Source organism: Trematomus bernacchii, unplaced genomic scaffold (genome assembly GCF_902827165.1).
Source record: "Trematomus bernacchii unplaced genomic scaffold, fTreBer1.1, whole genome shotgun sequence".
NCBI classification, from domain to species: Eukaryota; Metazoa; Chordata; class Actinopteri; order Perciformes; family Nototheniidae; genus Trematomus; species Trematomus bernacchii.
The window spans coordinates 16,237,452-16,256,558 of record NW_022987739.1 but is presented as its reverse complement, the minus strand read 5'-3'; the positions used below and the strand labels follow the sequence as shown (position 1 = coordinate 16,256,558).

The 19,107-nt window shown below is 39.7% G+C and overlaps 1 protein-coding gene across 6 annotated transcripts; it reads right to left on the bottom strand.

The window, feature by feature from the left end:
• Positions 1–313: 313 nt before the first annotated feature.
• On the bottom strand, positions 314–17,919 carry tie1 (tyrosine kinase with immunoglobulin-like and EGF-like domains 1). Of its 6 annotated transcripts, none has more exons than XM_034147506.1 (24): positions 17,624–17,919; positions 16,245–16,541; positions 15,988–16,098; positions 15,660–15,815; positions 14,637–14,768; positions 13,988–14,128; positions 13,750–13,878; positions 12,880–13,025; positions 12,036–12,180; positions 11,790–11,948; positions 11,228–11,368; positions 9,722–10,024; positions 9,096–9,386; positions 8,485–8,678; positions 8,218–8,364; positions 8,044–8,107; positions 7,668–7,802; positions 4,737–4,927; positions 4,438–4,551; positions 3,795–3,865; positions 2,844–2,884; positions 2,642–2,738; positions 2,459–2,558; positions 314–1,296 (listed from the first exon to the last, which is right to left on the bottom strand). In XM_034147506.1, exons 1-24 carry the CDS (start codon positions 17,724–17,726, stop codon positions 1,225–1,227), a joined length of 3,480 nt encoding a protein of 1,159 aa, XP_034003397.1. In that variant the 5' UTR covers positions 17,727–17,919; the 3' UTR covers positions 314–1,224. The 6 variants fall into 6 exon arrangements, with proteins under 6 accessions (XP_034003397.1, XP_034003399.1, XP_034003398.1 ...); XM_034147508.1 differs by having other exon boundaries at positions 7,668–7,778; XM_034147507.1 differs by having other exon boundaries at positions 8,218–8,343.
• Positions 17,920–19,107: the final 1,188 nt, after the last annotated feature.

The window sequence follows — 19,107 nt, the reverse complement described above, 5'->3', positions numbered from 1 at the left end:
GGTCTCACTGGTGCCGGGTCTTCGTGTGGGAGTCCTCAGGAAGCTGGCCCACTCACACCATGTTTGACAGACAGCTCTGTGCCTGCGGTTGGTTTGTGGAGGAAACCCAGTGACAGATCAGCTCAGAGCAGCAGGGCAGATCAGTGTTCCTGAACTCAGCAAGGACACTTTGGCCCCCAGCAGCCTGGCCTGTGGTTTTCCACCCCGCTCACTACTTAGCAGGCAGGAACAACAACAACAAAAACACAATAATCTTTGCCTGAGTCCAAATACTCAATGTGACCGCATTTTATAACTGGAAACTGGGACATAGTACAACTATTTGTAGTGATGAGTCCAGTCACCACGCAAAACCTTTATTTAAGGGACCAGTTAATGAAAACAAACTGTACATTCTCATAATTTGGATATATAACATTACATTAGTTATGTTGCATATTGGTCAAGGAAAACCCTGTATTAGTAGCATTTCCCAAACAACTACTTGTTTTGTGGAGCTTTTAAATGCAACACATCTACAATGTTTGCATTTACTCTGTATCTCTGACTACATTCGAATAGGAAGGCTATGATACATATATGTGACCTTTAAAAGAGACAAACTATATACAGTAGTGGTTACATTCACATGGCAGTGATAGGCACACAGTAAAAGACATAAATGGCTAAAATTAGGCTGTTTTTAAGTGCTACAATGAATGCATCTTTCATGTTTTTCTAACAGTCTGAGAACTTGAATATGTCTGTGTTCTATTAATCCTTTCTCCATTTAGAGCAATGGAGGAGAAATGAAGTCCAGTTTCAACACCCCACAGACCCTGTGGTGTTTCAGCAAGGCACGTAGCTCCTTATGTGCTGCTTCCCCTCAACAGTCAGAGAAAAATGTCCAGCATTGAAACTTTTGCATCAGCAAAAGGTACAATGTTGTGCCTTTTTTTCTAGGACTTGTATGTAGTAACAGGGGTCAGAATTTCCCGAAAGTTTAGTAGCAATCGCATCGCTCAATCCAAGGCCCAGCAACACTCCTCCTTATCTCCTAATGCCTCTGATACCTCCACACAGTGTCCTTTCACAGTCCTCCTTCTATAACTGGGTGGTTTTGATTGGGCGCTTGGGCCTCCTGTCTCGACGTTGAGCGGCGGGGTGATGGCAGTAACGCGGCGACCATCCTCGGGACTTCCTCCTGGAGCTACGTGGCATGCTAGGGCCTGGGGGGGCGGGTAGTCAGGCCTCCTCGGCTGTGGCGTCTATCCCAGCGTAGGTGAAGTTTTCAAAGAGAGCCATGTTCACATATGCCTGGAAGTAGATAGAAGCGTTTCATTAAAGATACAACATAAATAGTAAAAATGTCAAGCCATTAAAGGAATGATGGCACTACCTGTTTTTTTAATCATAGACTGTACAAAACATGGGCGTAGACTCTGTGACATCATCCATATTTTTCTGAAGAGCCATTGTTAAGCTGAATGTGGGTGTGTAAGATTACATTTAATAATTATTATTCAATTTATTTACAATTAAGTTAAAGCCTTACTATAATTGAACAGGTGAATAACATACAAAAACACACTTAACGGTGGGGTAGGTAAGTTTGAGAAACCGGCTCGAGATCGCTAGAATTTGAAAATACACAACCGGAGAAAATCTGCCACTTCCTTACAGAGCCCCTCCTCCAACACACACATACGCGCACATGACCAATGAGGGCAGGAGATAAGTTTGTGCACAGATGGAAGGCTGACAGGCAGGTAGGCCATCCAGTTATTTTAGCCGGGCCGGCTAAAATGATTGGTCGTACTTTTTACAGTATTACGGCTTCCACAGATGACATTTTTTTATGGATTTTTTGTCAAAGCACTTAAGATATTCATTGCTATCGGGATGTTAAGAGCATTCCATGGAATATAACAAAAAGTGTATCTCGAGCCGGTTTCTCAAACTTACCTACCCCACCTTTAATGAACAGTTGTTATTAGTAGGGAAATTAGATATTGAGACTAAAACCTTTTTTTTCGGTACCAGGTTCATTTGGCTGTAAAGTTGGGCATTTCAATATGGGGTTGTACGGGCATTGGCATGCTTTTGGAGACAGCCTCAAGAGGCCATTTGAGAAACTGCAGTATTTATGTTACTGTATGCTTGGGTGTTAAAAGCATCAGCTGTAATTACATTTAAGAGAATTTGGGAATCAAGGGAATTTCTGATATTGCTTTGATACTGTATTACGCACTTGGTTAGAAACAATACAAAAGGAAATGTTACACTAGTGCACTGTAAATACATTCCAATAGCAATATATGTACCATATGTGTAACATTTTGAACAAAATAGCTATTTTATTTCTAGTTTTCTGATGTGGCTTTAGCAACGGGTTAGCCATCTTGGTGTGATGTTTGAACACAACAGGACATTTTCCTATTCTTCCCTTCCTGCGGACATTGTGTGAGTGCAGCTTTACCTTCCTGGCCTCCTGCATCCTGTTGAGCTGGACAGACACTTGGGCGAAGGGGGGTCTCTCGTAGGGCCGATCCCTCCAGCACTGCTTCATCAGCTCATAGCTGCACACAGAGAGACATTGGTGAATAGGGTAGAACAGAAGAAAGAGAGACAGAAAGATAACCACAAAAGGCTGAACACTTACACCTCATCGTCACAGTTTTTGGGTTTCTCCATCCTGAAGCCTTGTGGCAGCTTTTCATAAAGCTCAGCGCAAGTCATCCCACAGTATGGTGTGCCACCTGAACCACAAACACACACAAGAAGGAGAGAAAATGCTTTTTGTGTTGTTCATGGTGATTGTTGGTCGAGCATTTTAACACCACATGACAACAGGTTTTACATACCTAAGCTTACAATCTCCCAGAGGAGTACACCAAAAGACCACCTGAGAGAGAAATGCAAAGACAGGGACATTTGAAAATTGAAAAAACACATGTGAAGAAAATATAAGGTTTTGTTAGTAACAACCAAAAATAATAATTGACTTAATGGCACTTCCTTTGTCGATAACATGTGAGATAAGGTTAAAATGTAACCAGCATCAGTTCATGCCTGCTATTTATATAGACATTAGATTATGGAATATTTTAGTAATGCAGTATGATGCTAGAAAATTCTTTTGTAGCATGCACAGTAACATCTCCAAATAGTTTTTACTTTTACAATGCATTGAATAAGGAAAACTAAAATGTAAGCATTTGAATAATTTTATAAATATGACATGGTGTGTGTCAACAATATAAAGCTTCTTCCTTGCATTTGTTTCAAATGTCATAATGCTGTGTTGTATTATCATACAATCAGATCAAGTGATGTTTCGCTCTTTGTCCTTGTTGTATATCTTCTCCCTTTGACTCAGACTTCTTCTTTATGTCTCCTTTACGCTTTATTTCTCTTATTAATGTTTACATCTCTCTCTGACCCTACAGTCAGCCCTCACACTTCTTCCGTTAGCTGTCCTTCAAGCATGTTCTCGGCTGTGTATAAATAGACTCGAGTTGACAAAGCAACGTCTCAGCCTGTCTGCTTAGGTGTACCAAAGACTTCCTGGTAGTGCTTATCACTTACACAACACACTGTTATCATTTCAACAGAGGAATGATTTGTTGGCCATGTCAGAAGCCTGCCTTGTCACTCAACATGCTCCAAAAGCTCTCTGAATTTCTTTGCATTTTGCCCTTGTGTTTTCAATTAGAGGCATTAAAGTTCCAGTACAAATTTGCATTTCCATCTATAGCAATGATTGTAATAGTTTGGTTGTTAGTTAAACAGATGGGTTGGCACTGTATACTCACACATCGCTCTTGGTTGTGTACACGCTGTAGTTCAGAGACTCAATGGCCATCCAGCGTACAGGCAGCCTCCCCTGAAATCCAAGCAAGACATTTATGACAAACTTTGTTGACATATCAACTTGTGATTGGGTTTGATTATTATATAATGGCTGTTTTTTTTTTACTGTGGTGCCACAAGTTGAACATCATTAGTACAAGCCCATGCCATATTAGGTCAAAGTAGCACCCTGCTGTACCAGAACACACACTATGGTGCAGGTGATAGCATTAACTCATGACTGCCCTCTACAGGTAATATCACATTTTGGTAGCTCTCTCAATTGATGTCAACACATACAAACATGTTATGTAAAACCAGTGAATAACTCTCAGTTTGCAATGAATCTTATTAGCAGTAAGTTATCAATCTCTAAAATATATTTTTATGTTGAAATACTGAAGTATTTTTCACAATGGTATACTAATAAAGTATTAACCATTGTGTGGCAGACATTGGCTGACAGACCAAATAAATCATTGTGGTGTATATTATGTGGAGATATCTAATTATACATATCTCTTGCATTTTGTCTTTGCAATTGATTAGTCTTTAAGTTATTGTCTTACATTTTCTGAAAAAAAGCTTATTTTTGTAACCACTCACCATTGTCTTCTTAACGTAAACTTCCTCTCCGCGGGAAAGGCCGAAATCTGCTATCTTCGCCACAAGGCTGTCCCCAACAAGAACATTCCTGGCTGCCAGATCCCTGTGGATGAACTAGAAGCAAGAGAGTAGAGTACAGGAGAGCCATGATTTAATTATCATGCCTTTTATTTGAGTGATTCAATTACTTTGTCAACATCCACTGTCACGGGGAAAACACCTCACAAAATATGTAAAAGAAAGGTATTCATCTTCAGAAATGAATATACAAGCAGCCACCCAGATGTTTCCCCTCGTACCTGTTTGTCACTTAGGTAGTGCATCCCGGTTGCAACGTCTACAGAGAACTGCAGCAGCTGCTGGGAGGTGAGGGTGGACGCAGTGCCGTGCTCCTTGGCAAAGGCAGGATCCGTCTCCAGCACTCGACTCTTCCTCAGGAAGTCCAGCAGGTTACCATAGGGAGCATATTCAATGGCGATATACAGATAACCTGGAAGAAAAACAGAGTAACATGAACAAGAGGAGTTTACCCTGTGGTTTACTCTACTGTATGGAAATATTCCTTAACAAATGTGCCATAAATGTCCTTTTTTCATGTTGTTTGATGTGGGTTTGAGGTGTAAACTCTCCTTGTAGTACATAACGTATTACAGGAAAATCCACAGTTAATAGAGTTAAGGCTGCTGCTAGTAAACGTATCATTATACATGTGTACAAGCTGTTTGCAGACTATGTGCTGGGAAGAGACCCAGCTGCTAAGGGGTTTGGTATTTAACGTTTCTGTCTTGACACAGAAAGAGGTCAACCAGAAAATCTCCAAGAGATCCACCAGATGGTCAAGGTTTTGTTGATAGATGGCAGCCAAAAAAGAAGTTCCTCCAGGGCACATTAGTACTTGTTGGAGGGGTTTCATGTTGATTTCACCAGGACGGGTGATGGTGCCAACGCAATTAGTTAATGCCATATGTTGAAGGAAAGAATAAAGGGCCGTTGAAAAGGCTGATCAAAGAACTGGAACATAATACAATAATGTTCCTTCTCAGCTACAAGATGTTAATCAGGACATGCTGTGTTTCATACAGCCACAAAACAGACAAATTGTGTGACTAATGTTTCATAACCTCCCAACTTCTTTAAACAGGCTTAGGGTTTGATATACATTAAAACACTAACCATGCCATAAGAAAAAACAATGAAGGTCTATACAATGCAATCAGAATGTATTGTTTGTGTGTTTTTGGTTTTGTCTCCCTCCTATAATGTAAGTATCCGTCAAATATCTTCTATATTCATTAACTCCTCCTATCCTGCTGTTCAACAGTTCAATGATGTATAATCCCTGAACAAACATAATCATTTAAAAGCTTAATAGTAATTTTTTTGTAATATCTCTGTAAGATGAGAAAATGTAACAGCATAAAACAACACCATATATACAGAATTTGCAAACCACTTTCCCTGTTGTAATAAAATAATAAATTGTATTTGAATAGCTTCTGCAAATGAAGAAGCAGCACATGAAGAACATATGTCCATTGCATGTCAAAGAAATATTTCCTGAAAGCATGTCTTCCTTCTTTATTTTCCCATATGTATCTCCAGCCTGCTTTCCTCCCCCCGCTTTCCCACAACATTCCTTCCTTTCCCTCTTACTTCCTTCCTCTTTTCCTCCATTTTACAATGACCTGTAAAATGTGTCATTCCATATTATAAATGTAATATACATGTTTACCTTTAAAATATGTTTTTCTTATCAAAATCTACAAATTGCCTAATGATAAATAAACAACAAAACATTTATAAGAAGGAAACAAACGGCTAAATCACCAAAGACCAACACTGCAGGAGGGAGAATAAGGACCTGATATCTAAACTCCAAAAAGTTATGTTCATGATTGTTCAAAGATAATAATAAGGTTTAGTGTTCTAGTTGATGTTTGGGTTTTACAGTATAAATGTATTTTGTGTTCGTATCACGGTCTTCCTCACAATAGAAGACACTTATTGAAACCAACAAATGTAAACAGTAGACTCTGTAGAGTCAGGTTCTACTTAACAGTAACACTGATGAGCAGACACACTGAATCAGTTATTTATTATTCAAAGCTGATTTGGTTTTGTAATGTCCTCACTGATGTACTTTGTGAACTAACCTTTCTCTCTCATATATATATATATATATATATATATATATATATATATATATATATATATATATATATATATATATATATATATATATATGTAATCAGTCTTGATCAAACAGAAGCAGTTTAATTATTCAATCTATAAACCATCGGCTGTAGCTATGGAAAACCGATACTCCATAGTAAGAACTGGGGTCAAGGATACCTTATACCCATACACAAATACATGACAAGTAGGTTTGTGAGACCCATTGGCAAATCAAACAAATCTACAAAATGCTTTTGGCAATATTGTTTAGCTTGGACACATTCTGGTGTCCTGGCAACCTGATCCCTTACAGTAAAGCAAACGGGTACTATTAGACAAATTAGGATAAATAGAGGTGAAATATAGTCAGAATTGTGTCTGAAGGATCCTGACTAATATATCAGCAACAATAAGTCCTTTAAAAAGTCAAAACTCACAAAACTTAAATACAAATGTATTGGCAAATACATTCAGATCCTTTGAATTCAATCTATACATACACTTTGCTATACTTGACCACATAACACCTCTGTACAGTCAAGATGTCACTTTGAATCATCTCCATGTCATGTAAATAACAAAATCTATCTGCTGATAAAGACTGTGTGATTCAGACACACCCCCAAGACAAAGCAAAGTAAGATAAAAATATGTTCTAATATTTAAGGTAAATGCTCTATTGGTTTTATAATACAAAGTGAGTTACACTGCAACATATTACCTATAGTAGAAACTGTGCATAATACATTCAGCAGACATATTTTATTGCTACATGCATTTTTCCAATTATATTTTACCGTCATCTAACTTATCAGTTGTCTACCAAATGGCAAATATTTTAAAAGGCCTTTAAACAAGATAAGTAAGGTAAGTTAACATTTATGCAACCTACTTCGTTTTCCAACCAACAACATACATATTTGTACTATAGGACTTGCAAACTCCTATCCCTGCCAAAAACCGTAATACAAATCAAAGACATGGATATTTCCTCCATAGCCTTACATTGAAAACTCATGAATATCCATGACAGCCACTAGGTGTCGCTCACTCACCTCTGTTCTCGCAGGCTCCTATCAGGTTGATGATGTTGGGATGCTGGCCTAGTTTACAGAGCACCTCCAGCTCCCCTGCAAAGTCTCTGTGGTCATTCTCCGAGGCGAACTCTGCAGGCAGATCAGCATGCGCAGCTTCATTAAATAAAGTGCATGCAAAGCAGATTCAGTCGGTGCCTTAGAAATGAAATGTTCATATTGCATTGCATGTAACTTTCTGCCTGTGCATGTGTCTGTTTTGTGGTCTGTTTTTACTCATGCCGACAATCGAATTGCATTTGTGGATCAATAAAGTTGTATCAAATGTAATTGAATCAGTCAAATAATTCCCTGCACTGGACCATATTTGCTGTGTGCCAGTGTGTGCCAGTGTTACCTTTTAGCATCTTGATCGCTGCACTCATTTTGCTGCCATCCTTCTTGATCATGGCTTTGATGACCTGGTTTGGAGAAAGGTTGTTAGCATGAATATTTAAACCAGTGAATAAAGGACATCCACCAAAAGACAAACATTTAACATATTCAGAAAATACAGTAAGCGCTTAAATACCTGGCCAAAGTTTCCCTCTCCAATGACGTCTTCAAACTTGATGTCCTCCCACTCCAGGATTGGATAGGTGAGGGGCTCTGGCGTCGGTTTGGGCCTCCGCGTCAGGGTCAGAGTTCCTGAATTAAACTGTAGAATAGTCTCTTCACCCTGGGGGTATAAACTGTCTTAAGCTTGGCAATAAATACACATTCATTAAAGGTCTTGCCAGATGACATCAACAAGGACCTGAGAAATCCCTATGCTTTCCCAAAAAATTCAGACCCTTACCGATCCAGACTGGTAGGTGAACGTGCGCCGGCGGTTGAGCATCGTCTTGCGGATGAAGAAAAGAGCCAACAGTGCCAGCAGGATTGTCACACAGGTGACGGTCACCGAGCCCACCACCGCCACCAACAGCTGGTAGCTGTCCCCAACAGGCTTCCCGGCCACACCCTGCGTGGTTGGGATCAAACTCTGAATACCTTTTTTGGCAAAGGGGAAGAGATGGAAAGGGAAGACAGAGGGGAATGATGGAAGAAGGAAAGAATCCCCAAGTAGGGAGATTGAGATAAATAGGCTTATATTATTATCCTGAGTAAATCTCTGTCATGGTGGGTGGTCTCACCATCTGGGAAAAGCTAAAATGTTGGCAACACTAGAATTGTGTAGACATTTTCCAGTGGGAGTTACTTTTAGCTTGAAGAGAAAATAAACTTTTCTCCAAAAATCTTTAAAAAGTCCTTGATTTACGTGATTATATTGGATTATTCAATATAGAAAAAATCATAGTTTTTGCTGTAGTATTGTGAACTTTTCTGGTTTGACATTCCATATCTAGATCCCCAATTATTTACAATAAGAAAGTCGATCACGTGTAGCATCAATGACTTCCTACTCACCACCCCCTTGTGTCATTGCCTTAACAATCTTGCTCCACTCTCCTGGCACTTTGGAGAAAGCTCTCACTCTGAACTGGTAGAGCGTGCTGCCGTTGAGAGCTGTCACATCTTTGGCGGTCTTGTTTCCATCGTCTGTGTCCACCCATGGGTGAGGGTTCCCCTGGCCTACTGGCTGGTATTCTATGATGTATTTAATGATGCCTCCATTGGGATCTTCTGGAGGCTGCCACCTCACCTGGATGGCTGATATGGACAGAGGGAGGGCCAGGACATGGCGTGGTGATGATGGACCTGAGACAGAGGGATATCCAAGTCAGGCAAATCAACAGTGATTATGTAAAACTATATTCTAAAACATATTTACTGCCCATGTTGGAGTCTTTGGTGCTCTGGGAATGCTAATAACAAAGATGTGGGTTTATCTTTTTCTATCTTGTTGATCTCATTAAATGCAAACTAAACTGGATTGTTCCTAAACTTTAACTTTCAGCTGCTTTACTTTTCCTCAAGTGCGCAGGGAGAGAGTCATGAAGCAAAAATCAAGCACAATCCTACTGCATTGAAAATCCTGCAACATTTCGAAGGAGCCTTCCTTGCAGCTTATTAACAGCAGAGTTTCTAGTTACCCTGGCTGTTGATGCGGAAGTGGTAGGGTTTGGAGGGCGGCCCCTGGCTGCCACAGTTGATGAGGCGCACCACCACGGTGTAGTCTTGCTGGTACTGCAGGTTGTGGAACTTTGTGGACAGCACAGTGAGCAGGGTGGTCTCCTCCAGTAGTTTCTCACTGTAGGGTGGAGGCCCGAAGAGCTGCACTAAAAAGCCACTGGCTGTGCCGGCATTAATGCCATTGTTGGGGGGCAGGCGCCAGCGTATTGTGGCATTGCGGCCTTCCATAGAGCTGATGTCAATCTCAGGTTGAACTGTGGGCTCTGCAGTGACAGAGAACACAGGATGAGCTGAGGGGCCAACAGCTCATTGTGAATTTCTCTCATTGCATCACTCACAGTTCAGTCAAATTGACCGCTGAGGGATGGATAATGGTTTTTTTAAGGGAACTGGACCGTAACCTTAGTTTATATTCCTTGGCTGCTGTACAGTCGTTAGGACTGTTAGCTCACACTAGCTTTGAATATTGGCCCTGGCCCTTTCTAAATGAACCCCACAGTTTATGTGGGCTTTCTAAGGCTGCTCTGGTTTCCTCACCAAATCTACAGACATGCAGCTTGATTGGAGCATCTGTGCATGTCCATGCCCCAAATCCAAATGATATACAAGTTCAAAGTAAGTATACAGTTTACATGAAGAAAGTTAAAGGATAAAGCATACTCAAAACAGTCAATATACATACTTAAAACCCTTGATTTGTGAGTGTATTGTTAGTAATGTTGTCCACTATACACCTATAATGCATTACACAAACGTAAAAAAGTAACGCATCCCAAAACCTAAGGGTACTATCACTTTCATGTTAAACAAAATCACAAGATATCTCTTTGTTTTAAATGCAAATGTGTTATGTAAATAATTTGGAAAACGACTTTGTACCAGTCACTATAACAAAAAGAGTGTGGTGGTGCAGGAGACCAACATGAACTTGCCTTGTAACCAATACAATGTGTTCCATTTCACACATGAATACATCCACATATTGCCAAATAGTAAAAATAGTCCAAATCAAAAGAAAAGCCATTTTGTTTGTATTTCCTAATTTTGTTTTACTCCGATACAGTATGTTCTCTCCCTCTACACCACAATCACTGAGGAATTAAATCAATTGACTCTGTCACTTGAATGAGAGTGATACGCTTTGTGATCTTTGGATGACAAAGGTTTGTCCCTTTAGTTTTTTTTTTTGTTGCAGATAAGTGCGCAGAGATCATTTCAGTCCACTGGTATCTTTCTATATTTGTCCCTTACTTAAGTTATGTGTTCACTGGGGAAAAGACAGCTGGCTCCATTAGGCCTGGGAAAAGCAGTGCACTGCAAACTATTAGACCAACCAGACACGAGATAATTGTGCTTGCTTAAGTTATGTGGTACAGATAATAGACATTTGTTCCCAGGCAAGATTTCCAGACAGATATACTACTATGTTCAGTATGTGTGTGGTCCCAGTTATCCTTGAGTCTTACCGGGACAGTCTGTTTCCATGATGGCCTCTGGCCCCGGAGCCCCCTCTCCGCCTTCCCCAGGACGACTCAGCTGGACGCGGACACGGTAGCGTGTTGATGGCTCCAGGTTCATTAGCGTGATGGGCTCTTTGTCACTATAAACTGAAAGTAAGTGGACATAAGGAATTACAGAAGGGTTTGGTTTGATGTTAAACAGTTTGAGTATAACAGTTGTCTTTAGAAATACATGTATAAGTATTAAAGACACAGTAAATACATGTAAAACAAAATCAAATTGTAGAGGGGGCAATTGCCAAAGACTCAGTACAACATGATGCACACTCTTAACCTGCATTGCATAAGAGGAAACACAACTCAGTGTTTCTTAAAAATAGGTTTCATTAATGTGCTTTGTCCAGTATTTCCACATAGTAATAGTGGAAATACTGGCAATTACTTGTTTCACGCTGTAACTGTGGCTAATACATTATAATAGGTGGAAAATGTATTGAAATATATCTTCTGATAATGCTGATTTATGTGATAACAGCTGACTAAATGACATACTGCTATGATATCTTACCTATGATGGAGGACCAAGAGTCTCCGTTCTCTACAGGCTTGTAGAGGAGCCTAGTGGAGACAATGGGGCCGTCTCCTCTGTGGGATTCAACCGGCATCACCAGCAGCTGCTTACTCCTTTTTTCCAACAGTTTGGGAGCAGTAGTGGGCACAGGGGGCTCTGAGTAGACGCAGCAAAATATTCTCTTATGAAGTGTTTGCATACAGGAAAAGGTCACAAAAACAAATATTGTCCTCTCACACTGACCTTTAATGGTGAGGTTGAATTTGCTGGAGTCCTGGCCCCCATTGGTGGACACCCTGCATTCCCACAATCCTCCTTGTTGAGCACTCAGGCGAGGGATCTCAAACATGGCTGTACTCTTATTGGAGTCCATGGTAGTGCTCGAGGCCTGAGAGCAAAGCACAACAAAATGCAATCAATGAAAGTTAAAAAACACATTTCTATTTCCTGTCCTCACTCTGAGAACTTCCTCTGTTCCTGTGTGAAGTGCTGGTACAATTCTTTATCAGATTGTTTATATTATCAAGGAAACGGCACAGAAAGAATAACAGAAGATTTGAACATGTCACCTATGGGCAACACATGGCAACTGCTGCACTGTGGAGTGATACAGCCTTATCTCCTCAGTCCATTGTGTTGTTGACTTCCTCCAAGCTTGACTCAACCTTGTAATCATGAGCTCAATCTTAAAGGCACAGGACGATTTAACGTTTTTATAAAGCTGATTACAATGTTCCCAGAAGTGCTTTATTTATTTGATTTCACAATTATGAGCAAGTTTAGTAATGTGCTAATATGCTTTCTAGCTGTATGTTAGATGAGAAGAGTAATTCTGCCCTTATGCTATTAAGAACCAGGATTACCTCAGCATAGAGATGAGGAAACAGCTAACATGGCTGTCCCTAATGTAATGCAAAATTATTAAAAAATGCAAGAAATTGATAATGATAAGATGACGGCACCATTGGCTCAAACTCCTCCACCCTGTGTGGCCTTGTATTTATCTCTACCTTGACTTGAAATATATCCAACATGTGTATCTACTCATCTTGGCAGGGGTGTTGCAAGCAAAGATGTTTTTGCTTACCTTTAGCACAGTGCTGTCCAACTTTCGCAGCTCAATGCTGTCGTGGCTGGGCAGGGGGTTGCCTGTTGCTGAACAGAATATCTTTGGGCTGGAGTTCAGATTCCACTCTAAGTTATTATCCAAATCCAAAATCTGGGGAGCCCGGTCTGAACATTGAGAGGAAGGGAGCAGAGATTTAGAAAAAGACAACGTGGATGACAAAGTGGAATTATATCGATCACTGCAAGAAAACGAACTTCTTTTGCTAACTTTTTAGCAGTGTATTTCAAAACCTTTCCCAGAGAAAAAGCCATACAGTAGCTGTACCACATGCCTGCACTACCTATACATCTTTTTTAGTTCCATCTATATCTCCAAAGATGATGTTTTAATTTGTATTTGTTGTTCAAGGAAAATAAGTAGGGCACTCTTGACTCCCAAAGATAAAGACACGTCAACCATTAATGGTTACAAAACGTAAGAAAGAAGAAACAGGTTGGTTCCAGGCTCAAGAATTACATTCAATTTAATAAACAAGTGTAACTACAGTAGACAAGTTGGCTTAATCCTGCTTTTATTAGGGTTCTGTCCGTCTAATGACGTCACGTGTCAGGGTGTCTGGTGAAACAGTTTAATGAAACGACATGTTAATTAACCTTGAGTGTGCAATTGGGTTTGTAACATAGTGCAATGTTTGCTGTCCTGATAAGGAAGAAGGTGGTGATATATGTTGAGCAGGATGATAAACATTTAAATATAATTAGAAATGATAAGTGATATTCATACAGTAAATATAGACTATGAATGCAGTTTATTACATTCCACAGAGGAGGCAGAGCTAAAGGAAGGAATGGAGCAGAAGAGGGATTTATAGGATGTGGCGATACCTACCAGACTTCTCACAGTTCTGTCCTCTCCACCCTGTCGGACACTGGCATCCACTGAAACGGTTACAAACTCCTCCGTTCTGGCATTTACAGCTCAGGCTGCAGTCTGGTCCATACATGTCATCAAGGCAGGCTGTCAGAAAACAGAAAACACACAAAGGAATGAAAACACGTAAAATAACTTACATGCATATTATTTTAATTAACAATACAGGGACGCAATTAAGTGACGCAGTGCTCACCTTTCTCACAGCGGCTCTCAAACCAGCCGCTGGCGCAGGAGCAGCCATAAGGGTCGGGTAGGCAGAACCGTAGCCCCTTGCAGTTCAGCTCGGCGCCACATGACTCCTGGCAGTTTCGGCCAAACATTCCTTCTCTGCATGCTGCAAACCATCAGAGAAGGTTTAAATTCCTTAAGTTTCTGAATCATTTCTCAACCTGCCTTGCAAAACACCCCACGGGACAGATTCATCACTCTGCCAATGAAGTCATCAACATTTTAACTGTATAGTTGTATTTGATTGCAATACTAAAAGGACAAACAGTTTAGGAACTGTACTCAAAGCTCAACACATAATTGTATCTATGGGTAGGAAACCATTGGGGCAGCAATCAAACTAAGACCATTTTTAATTTTCACTCTGTGTTTGAATAGTTTTTTATATTATTGTTGTGATGTGACCATTGGTTTATGACCACAAAATGACATTTCCATCAGGTGCAGCTGTACTTATTAACAAAAGGGGGCATGCTAGCAAATGAAAGTTAGGAGGTAAGCATAGTTAACAACAACAACACCTGCTAACCATCATAATGTTAGCGATGTCATTATGATCATGTAATTTACACATAAACAAATGTGTATGTCTATACTTATGAGGATGTACAAACCTGTCTCACAGCGGGTCCCCATGAATCCTGGCGGGCACATACAGTCTCCGTCAACATCGTGACACACTCCACCGTTGAGACACTCCGGACAGTCTTTGTCACAGTAAGGACCCCACTTCTTACTAGTACAGTCTAAAGAGAAACAATATTGAAACTACTTACACAAAGTCTATACAAATGATGTCATCCTTGGAAATGTTACAGAACCTCCATGTAACATTTCAGCTTTCAGTCTTTTAAACCCCAAAGAGCAATGATAAATCTTCTTTTTTTCTTTTGTGTATTTGTATTGTATTAGGATGAAATCATGTTGTAACATTCTCAGAAAGAAATATAAACTATTACATCTGCTGAAAGAGGAAATTGTGGAATCTCAGAGCAGTGCAGGTGGAGGGTGGAGATGGTGTTGAGACTGCTGACGTCTCTACAATACAGAGCTACAGGAAATATAACACACACTGGCTGTCTCACTTAAACACTTGAACGCATGTTCAAGCTCAAATTCTATCAAGACCATTATTCAACTGTTTTTGGCTGGTGTTGATTTAAAGGTGTAATTTGTCATTTGGGAAAAGTACTTATCTGCTTTTCCTCCAAGACTTGGATAACAATCTCACATCAGTATTATCTTATTTAAAAAAGCTAGAGCCAACAGCCGGTTAGCTTAGTTCAGCATAAAGACTAGAAAAAAGGGGACACAGCTAACTTGCCTCTGTCCAAAGTTGAAAACAAATCTGCCTAAGAGCCCCTCTTGAGCTCACTAAATATCATGTGTTTAATCCATAACGAACATTTATTGTGGGATCAGCAATGTCTGCAATGGTTTTTTTTTATGTTAGTGCTCGACTATTTCTTGGGCAAGAGCAGTGATTTCTCCAAGTCTTTGTGTCAGGAATGACTTTTTTATAATTCATTAATTTATTATGAGGTATAACCCAAATATGTCTGTGGTTTCACCCATCTTGTTTATTTGTAATACATATGCGCTATTTCTGTGGTGATTAATTGCATTTATGATCAAACCTCTGACAATGAGTCGCATCCAGGCGCCCTGAAGAGGGCTGTCCCCCACATAGCTGGCGCTGTAGATGCCTTGATTGACAAAACCTGTGTTCTCCAGAGTGAGTACTGCTGTGCGATTAATCATATCATTCCAGTGAGTCATATAAAAGTAGTTTCCTACATGAAAGAAAGAAAAAAATATTAATGGCAACAATTCCAATGTCTTAAAAAGTACTGTTATATTCTATTCATAATTAAAACATAAATGTAATCAAAAATCTGTGATTCTACCATCTCTTAAATGCATGTTAAACTTCGTGTATCTGTCTTGACTTGTAAACTGGCTTACCGTTGTATTTCCAGGTCACATCTCTCTTTTGGGAGCCGAGTAGCTGCATGCTGAGGTGAACTGTCTCTCCTTTGTTAGCAGTCAGTGTAAGGTGAGTTGGGATAAAATTAGCTATAAAGGAACACAGATACACACAGTTATTTACCAAGTAAAACACAGAGAAAACTGGATGCTTCAGAGCATAAATAATCTGGAGCTGGTTTGGCTTTGATCAATAAAAAATCTCCAAAAGCTGTTTGTATGAAGTCTCCACCCACCTCTGCCAAAGTTATTGATCATCGTGACGGTCTCAAGAGGGGGAACATCCTGAGTAGATTCACAGTAGAAGATACCGATATGGTCCAGCTCACGGAAATCTCTGGCGACCGCTTCCCTGTTCTTCGGCTTATGCACCCTAAAATGTGGCTTTTTGGGGAAAACAAGGATTTTGTTGTCCCTCTTGATGTCCAGCTCAACATGGGCAGGGCTGCGCTCTCCATTGATGCAGGAGATGGAGAAGTGACTGACGTTGGTGACCTCCGCTGTGGAGATCATGGTCAAGTCTATCACAGCATCTGCAAGACAGGGCAATGCATTTGTTAAAGTGTGACCAACAGTTAAGTTATATGAGTTTTAAGGAGCTTGACTTGATTATCAGACTACTATGATTAAAACCTATTGAGTCAGTAAAGTTTTGTATTTATTTTGGCAGAATCTCTGCCCATTGCAGTTGATTTAGACTAAAAACGGTATATCCGCCTTTTTTGGAGCAAGAAATATGGCTGTTGCTTATCCATATGATGATAAAATCTCTTATTATCTGATTCACACGAGAACAGCATTGGCGTATATTCAGTTTATGGTCTTGAACATTTTTATTGCTGATGTTTTGGAATTTTGCAACACTCAAAAAACCCATTATTGAGTTCTCACTCTTCAGACATCATTATTCACCGTCATTATTTGGTGCAGGTTCTTACTAGAAAATATTTTATTCTGATACATAATCTTGTTAGCTCACAATGGAAAACATCAGTTTTGCACATATTCGGCACTTTATTTCAATACGTCAAAAGTTATTTTTCTGGATTAAATTATGATGTCGACCATTTTCCATACACTTTACACAGAATATAGCAAACCGTGCTGTAGACCATGTGAACACTACCTAATTTCTTAAAGTATCTTCATAACACAAGTGGCTCATGGAATAACAACAGTTTACACACTGACACCTGATATAAGGATTGAGAAACTGACAACATCATCCCTACAAAATGTTGGTCCAAAAATAAAATTTTTTCCAGGAATGTAATTATTTTAAGTGCCAAACCCAGTATTGTTAGTTCGTCCAGCATTAGTTCTTACTGGTATTTTAGCCCCAGATCCACAGAACAATGGCAGGAAACATGGATGAGCTCCTGTTTTCCCAAAGGGGTTTGGTATCCACACTCTACATTCCTGCGGGATTTTTGACTAACATAACATAAAGTATTTACAGTAATGTAGCAATCAAATAGTGTATATAGAGGTGGAACATGTATATTTCTTAATAGACATAACATTTCCCGAAAATGAAAGCCAACTTCAATATTCAACTTCGATTTAGCTTCGTTTTAGAGCTAACCAAACAGTGTACAAATAAATTCCCACTTACCTGATAAACCAAGAAAGCCAAATAAAAACACCAACATAATCCTCGTTGTATTAATAATCCTCATGTGTAGAAAGTTGTCGTTATTAAGGATAAAGTTGTACATCTAATACAGTGACGCTGCGTCACGACGAGTGGTGCGCTATTTTACGCATAACTTGGCGAATCACCCGGAGCTCCGGTTCAGGTGTAAAATATCTTGTTAACGACTAGAGCGGTCCTGTATAACTTACAGAGATGGCATCACGGTCCCTCACTAAGAGTTGTTCCTTCAGTAAAGCTCAGCTTTCTCTGGGTGGGAGAGGAAGGAAGAGCGTCACCAGACAGCGGAGGACTGCTGGCGCTCCAGACCTCCCCGATCCGATTAATGTATTTATGAGTTCCTTTTTGTTCCAATACAATGCCAACCACTCTCCCTTGTCTTTGCATACCATTGGTAATTGTTATTTATTACATATACTATTTTAGCAGTGGTATAATAGTTTGTGTTATACTTTCAATCTTCTGGGGCATTATTATTCTATTTAAGCCAAGCTTAGGTCAATGTTATATTGTCTATATTGTGTTTGTTTGGATTGTTATATAATATTTTAGATCTGTGCCATGTGAAATATATTGCACATCCTATGTCACAATATTTGAAGCATCAATATTTTGTTCATGTCAGAAAGGTTATGACATGCATTTTTGGATAATGACATGGATAACATCTAATATAATACATGCTGCATATTGAATACTCAACACACTACTTTGTATCTCCCCATACTTCACATGCATCTGTGTGGCCAAGACCTGCACTCTGCATGCCCCATGTGTCTTCTGGTGCTGACATTGCATTTATTGCTGCTCTGATTTTCTCTGTAAACATACAGTAGAACACCAAATGCAGCAGCAGCTGGTATCATGCTTTGCCAAATGCAACAGCTTTGTTCTCTCACTTCAATGGGTTAGTTACTATCCCTGCAGCTTCTATGTTCACCCCCCCCCCCCTTTCCTCACTGTTCTAATCAGTCAGACTCAGGAAATGATGAACAATATGCTTGTTGTGTCTGTTCTGCCATTTCTGCCCCAATCTTTTAAAAGTGCTGCACTGTCTCATTTTCAAACTTTTGCTTGGAACAACTGCAAACGCCTTTCTCATTTTCTCTGAAAAACAATTGGGCTGATTTGATGTTTATTTTACATTTCCTTGCGGCTTCAGACAATTGACTTGAGGTTCACTCAACTTCTTATTGTTTAAGATATCCTGTTTTCCATTTCAGGAGCTCATGGCTTGCTTTGGCCAGCAAGGAATATTCTATTGCATGCTGGATTGTCAAAAATCAAATAATATCGATATTTGCAAAGTTTGACAACATCTGAAAAAGTTTAGTGTCAATTCTATAGTGCAGAGTCAAATGGTGCATGAACGACATATCGTAAACTGTAAAAAAAAAATGGTTCAAATCAAATTAAAATGAAATGGTTACACCCAGGTTGGAGTT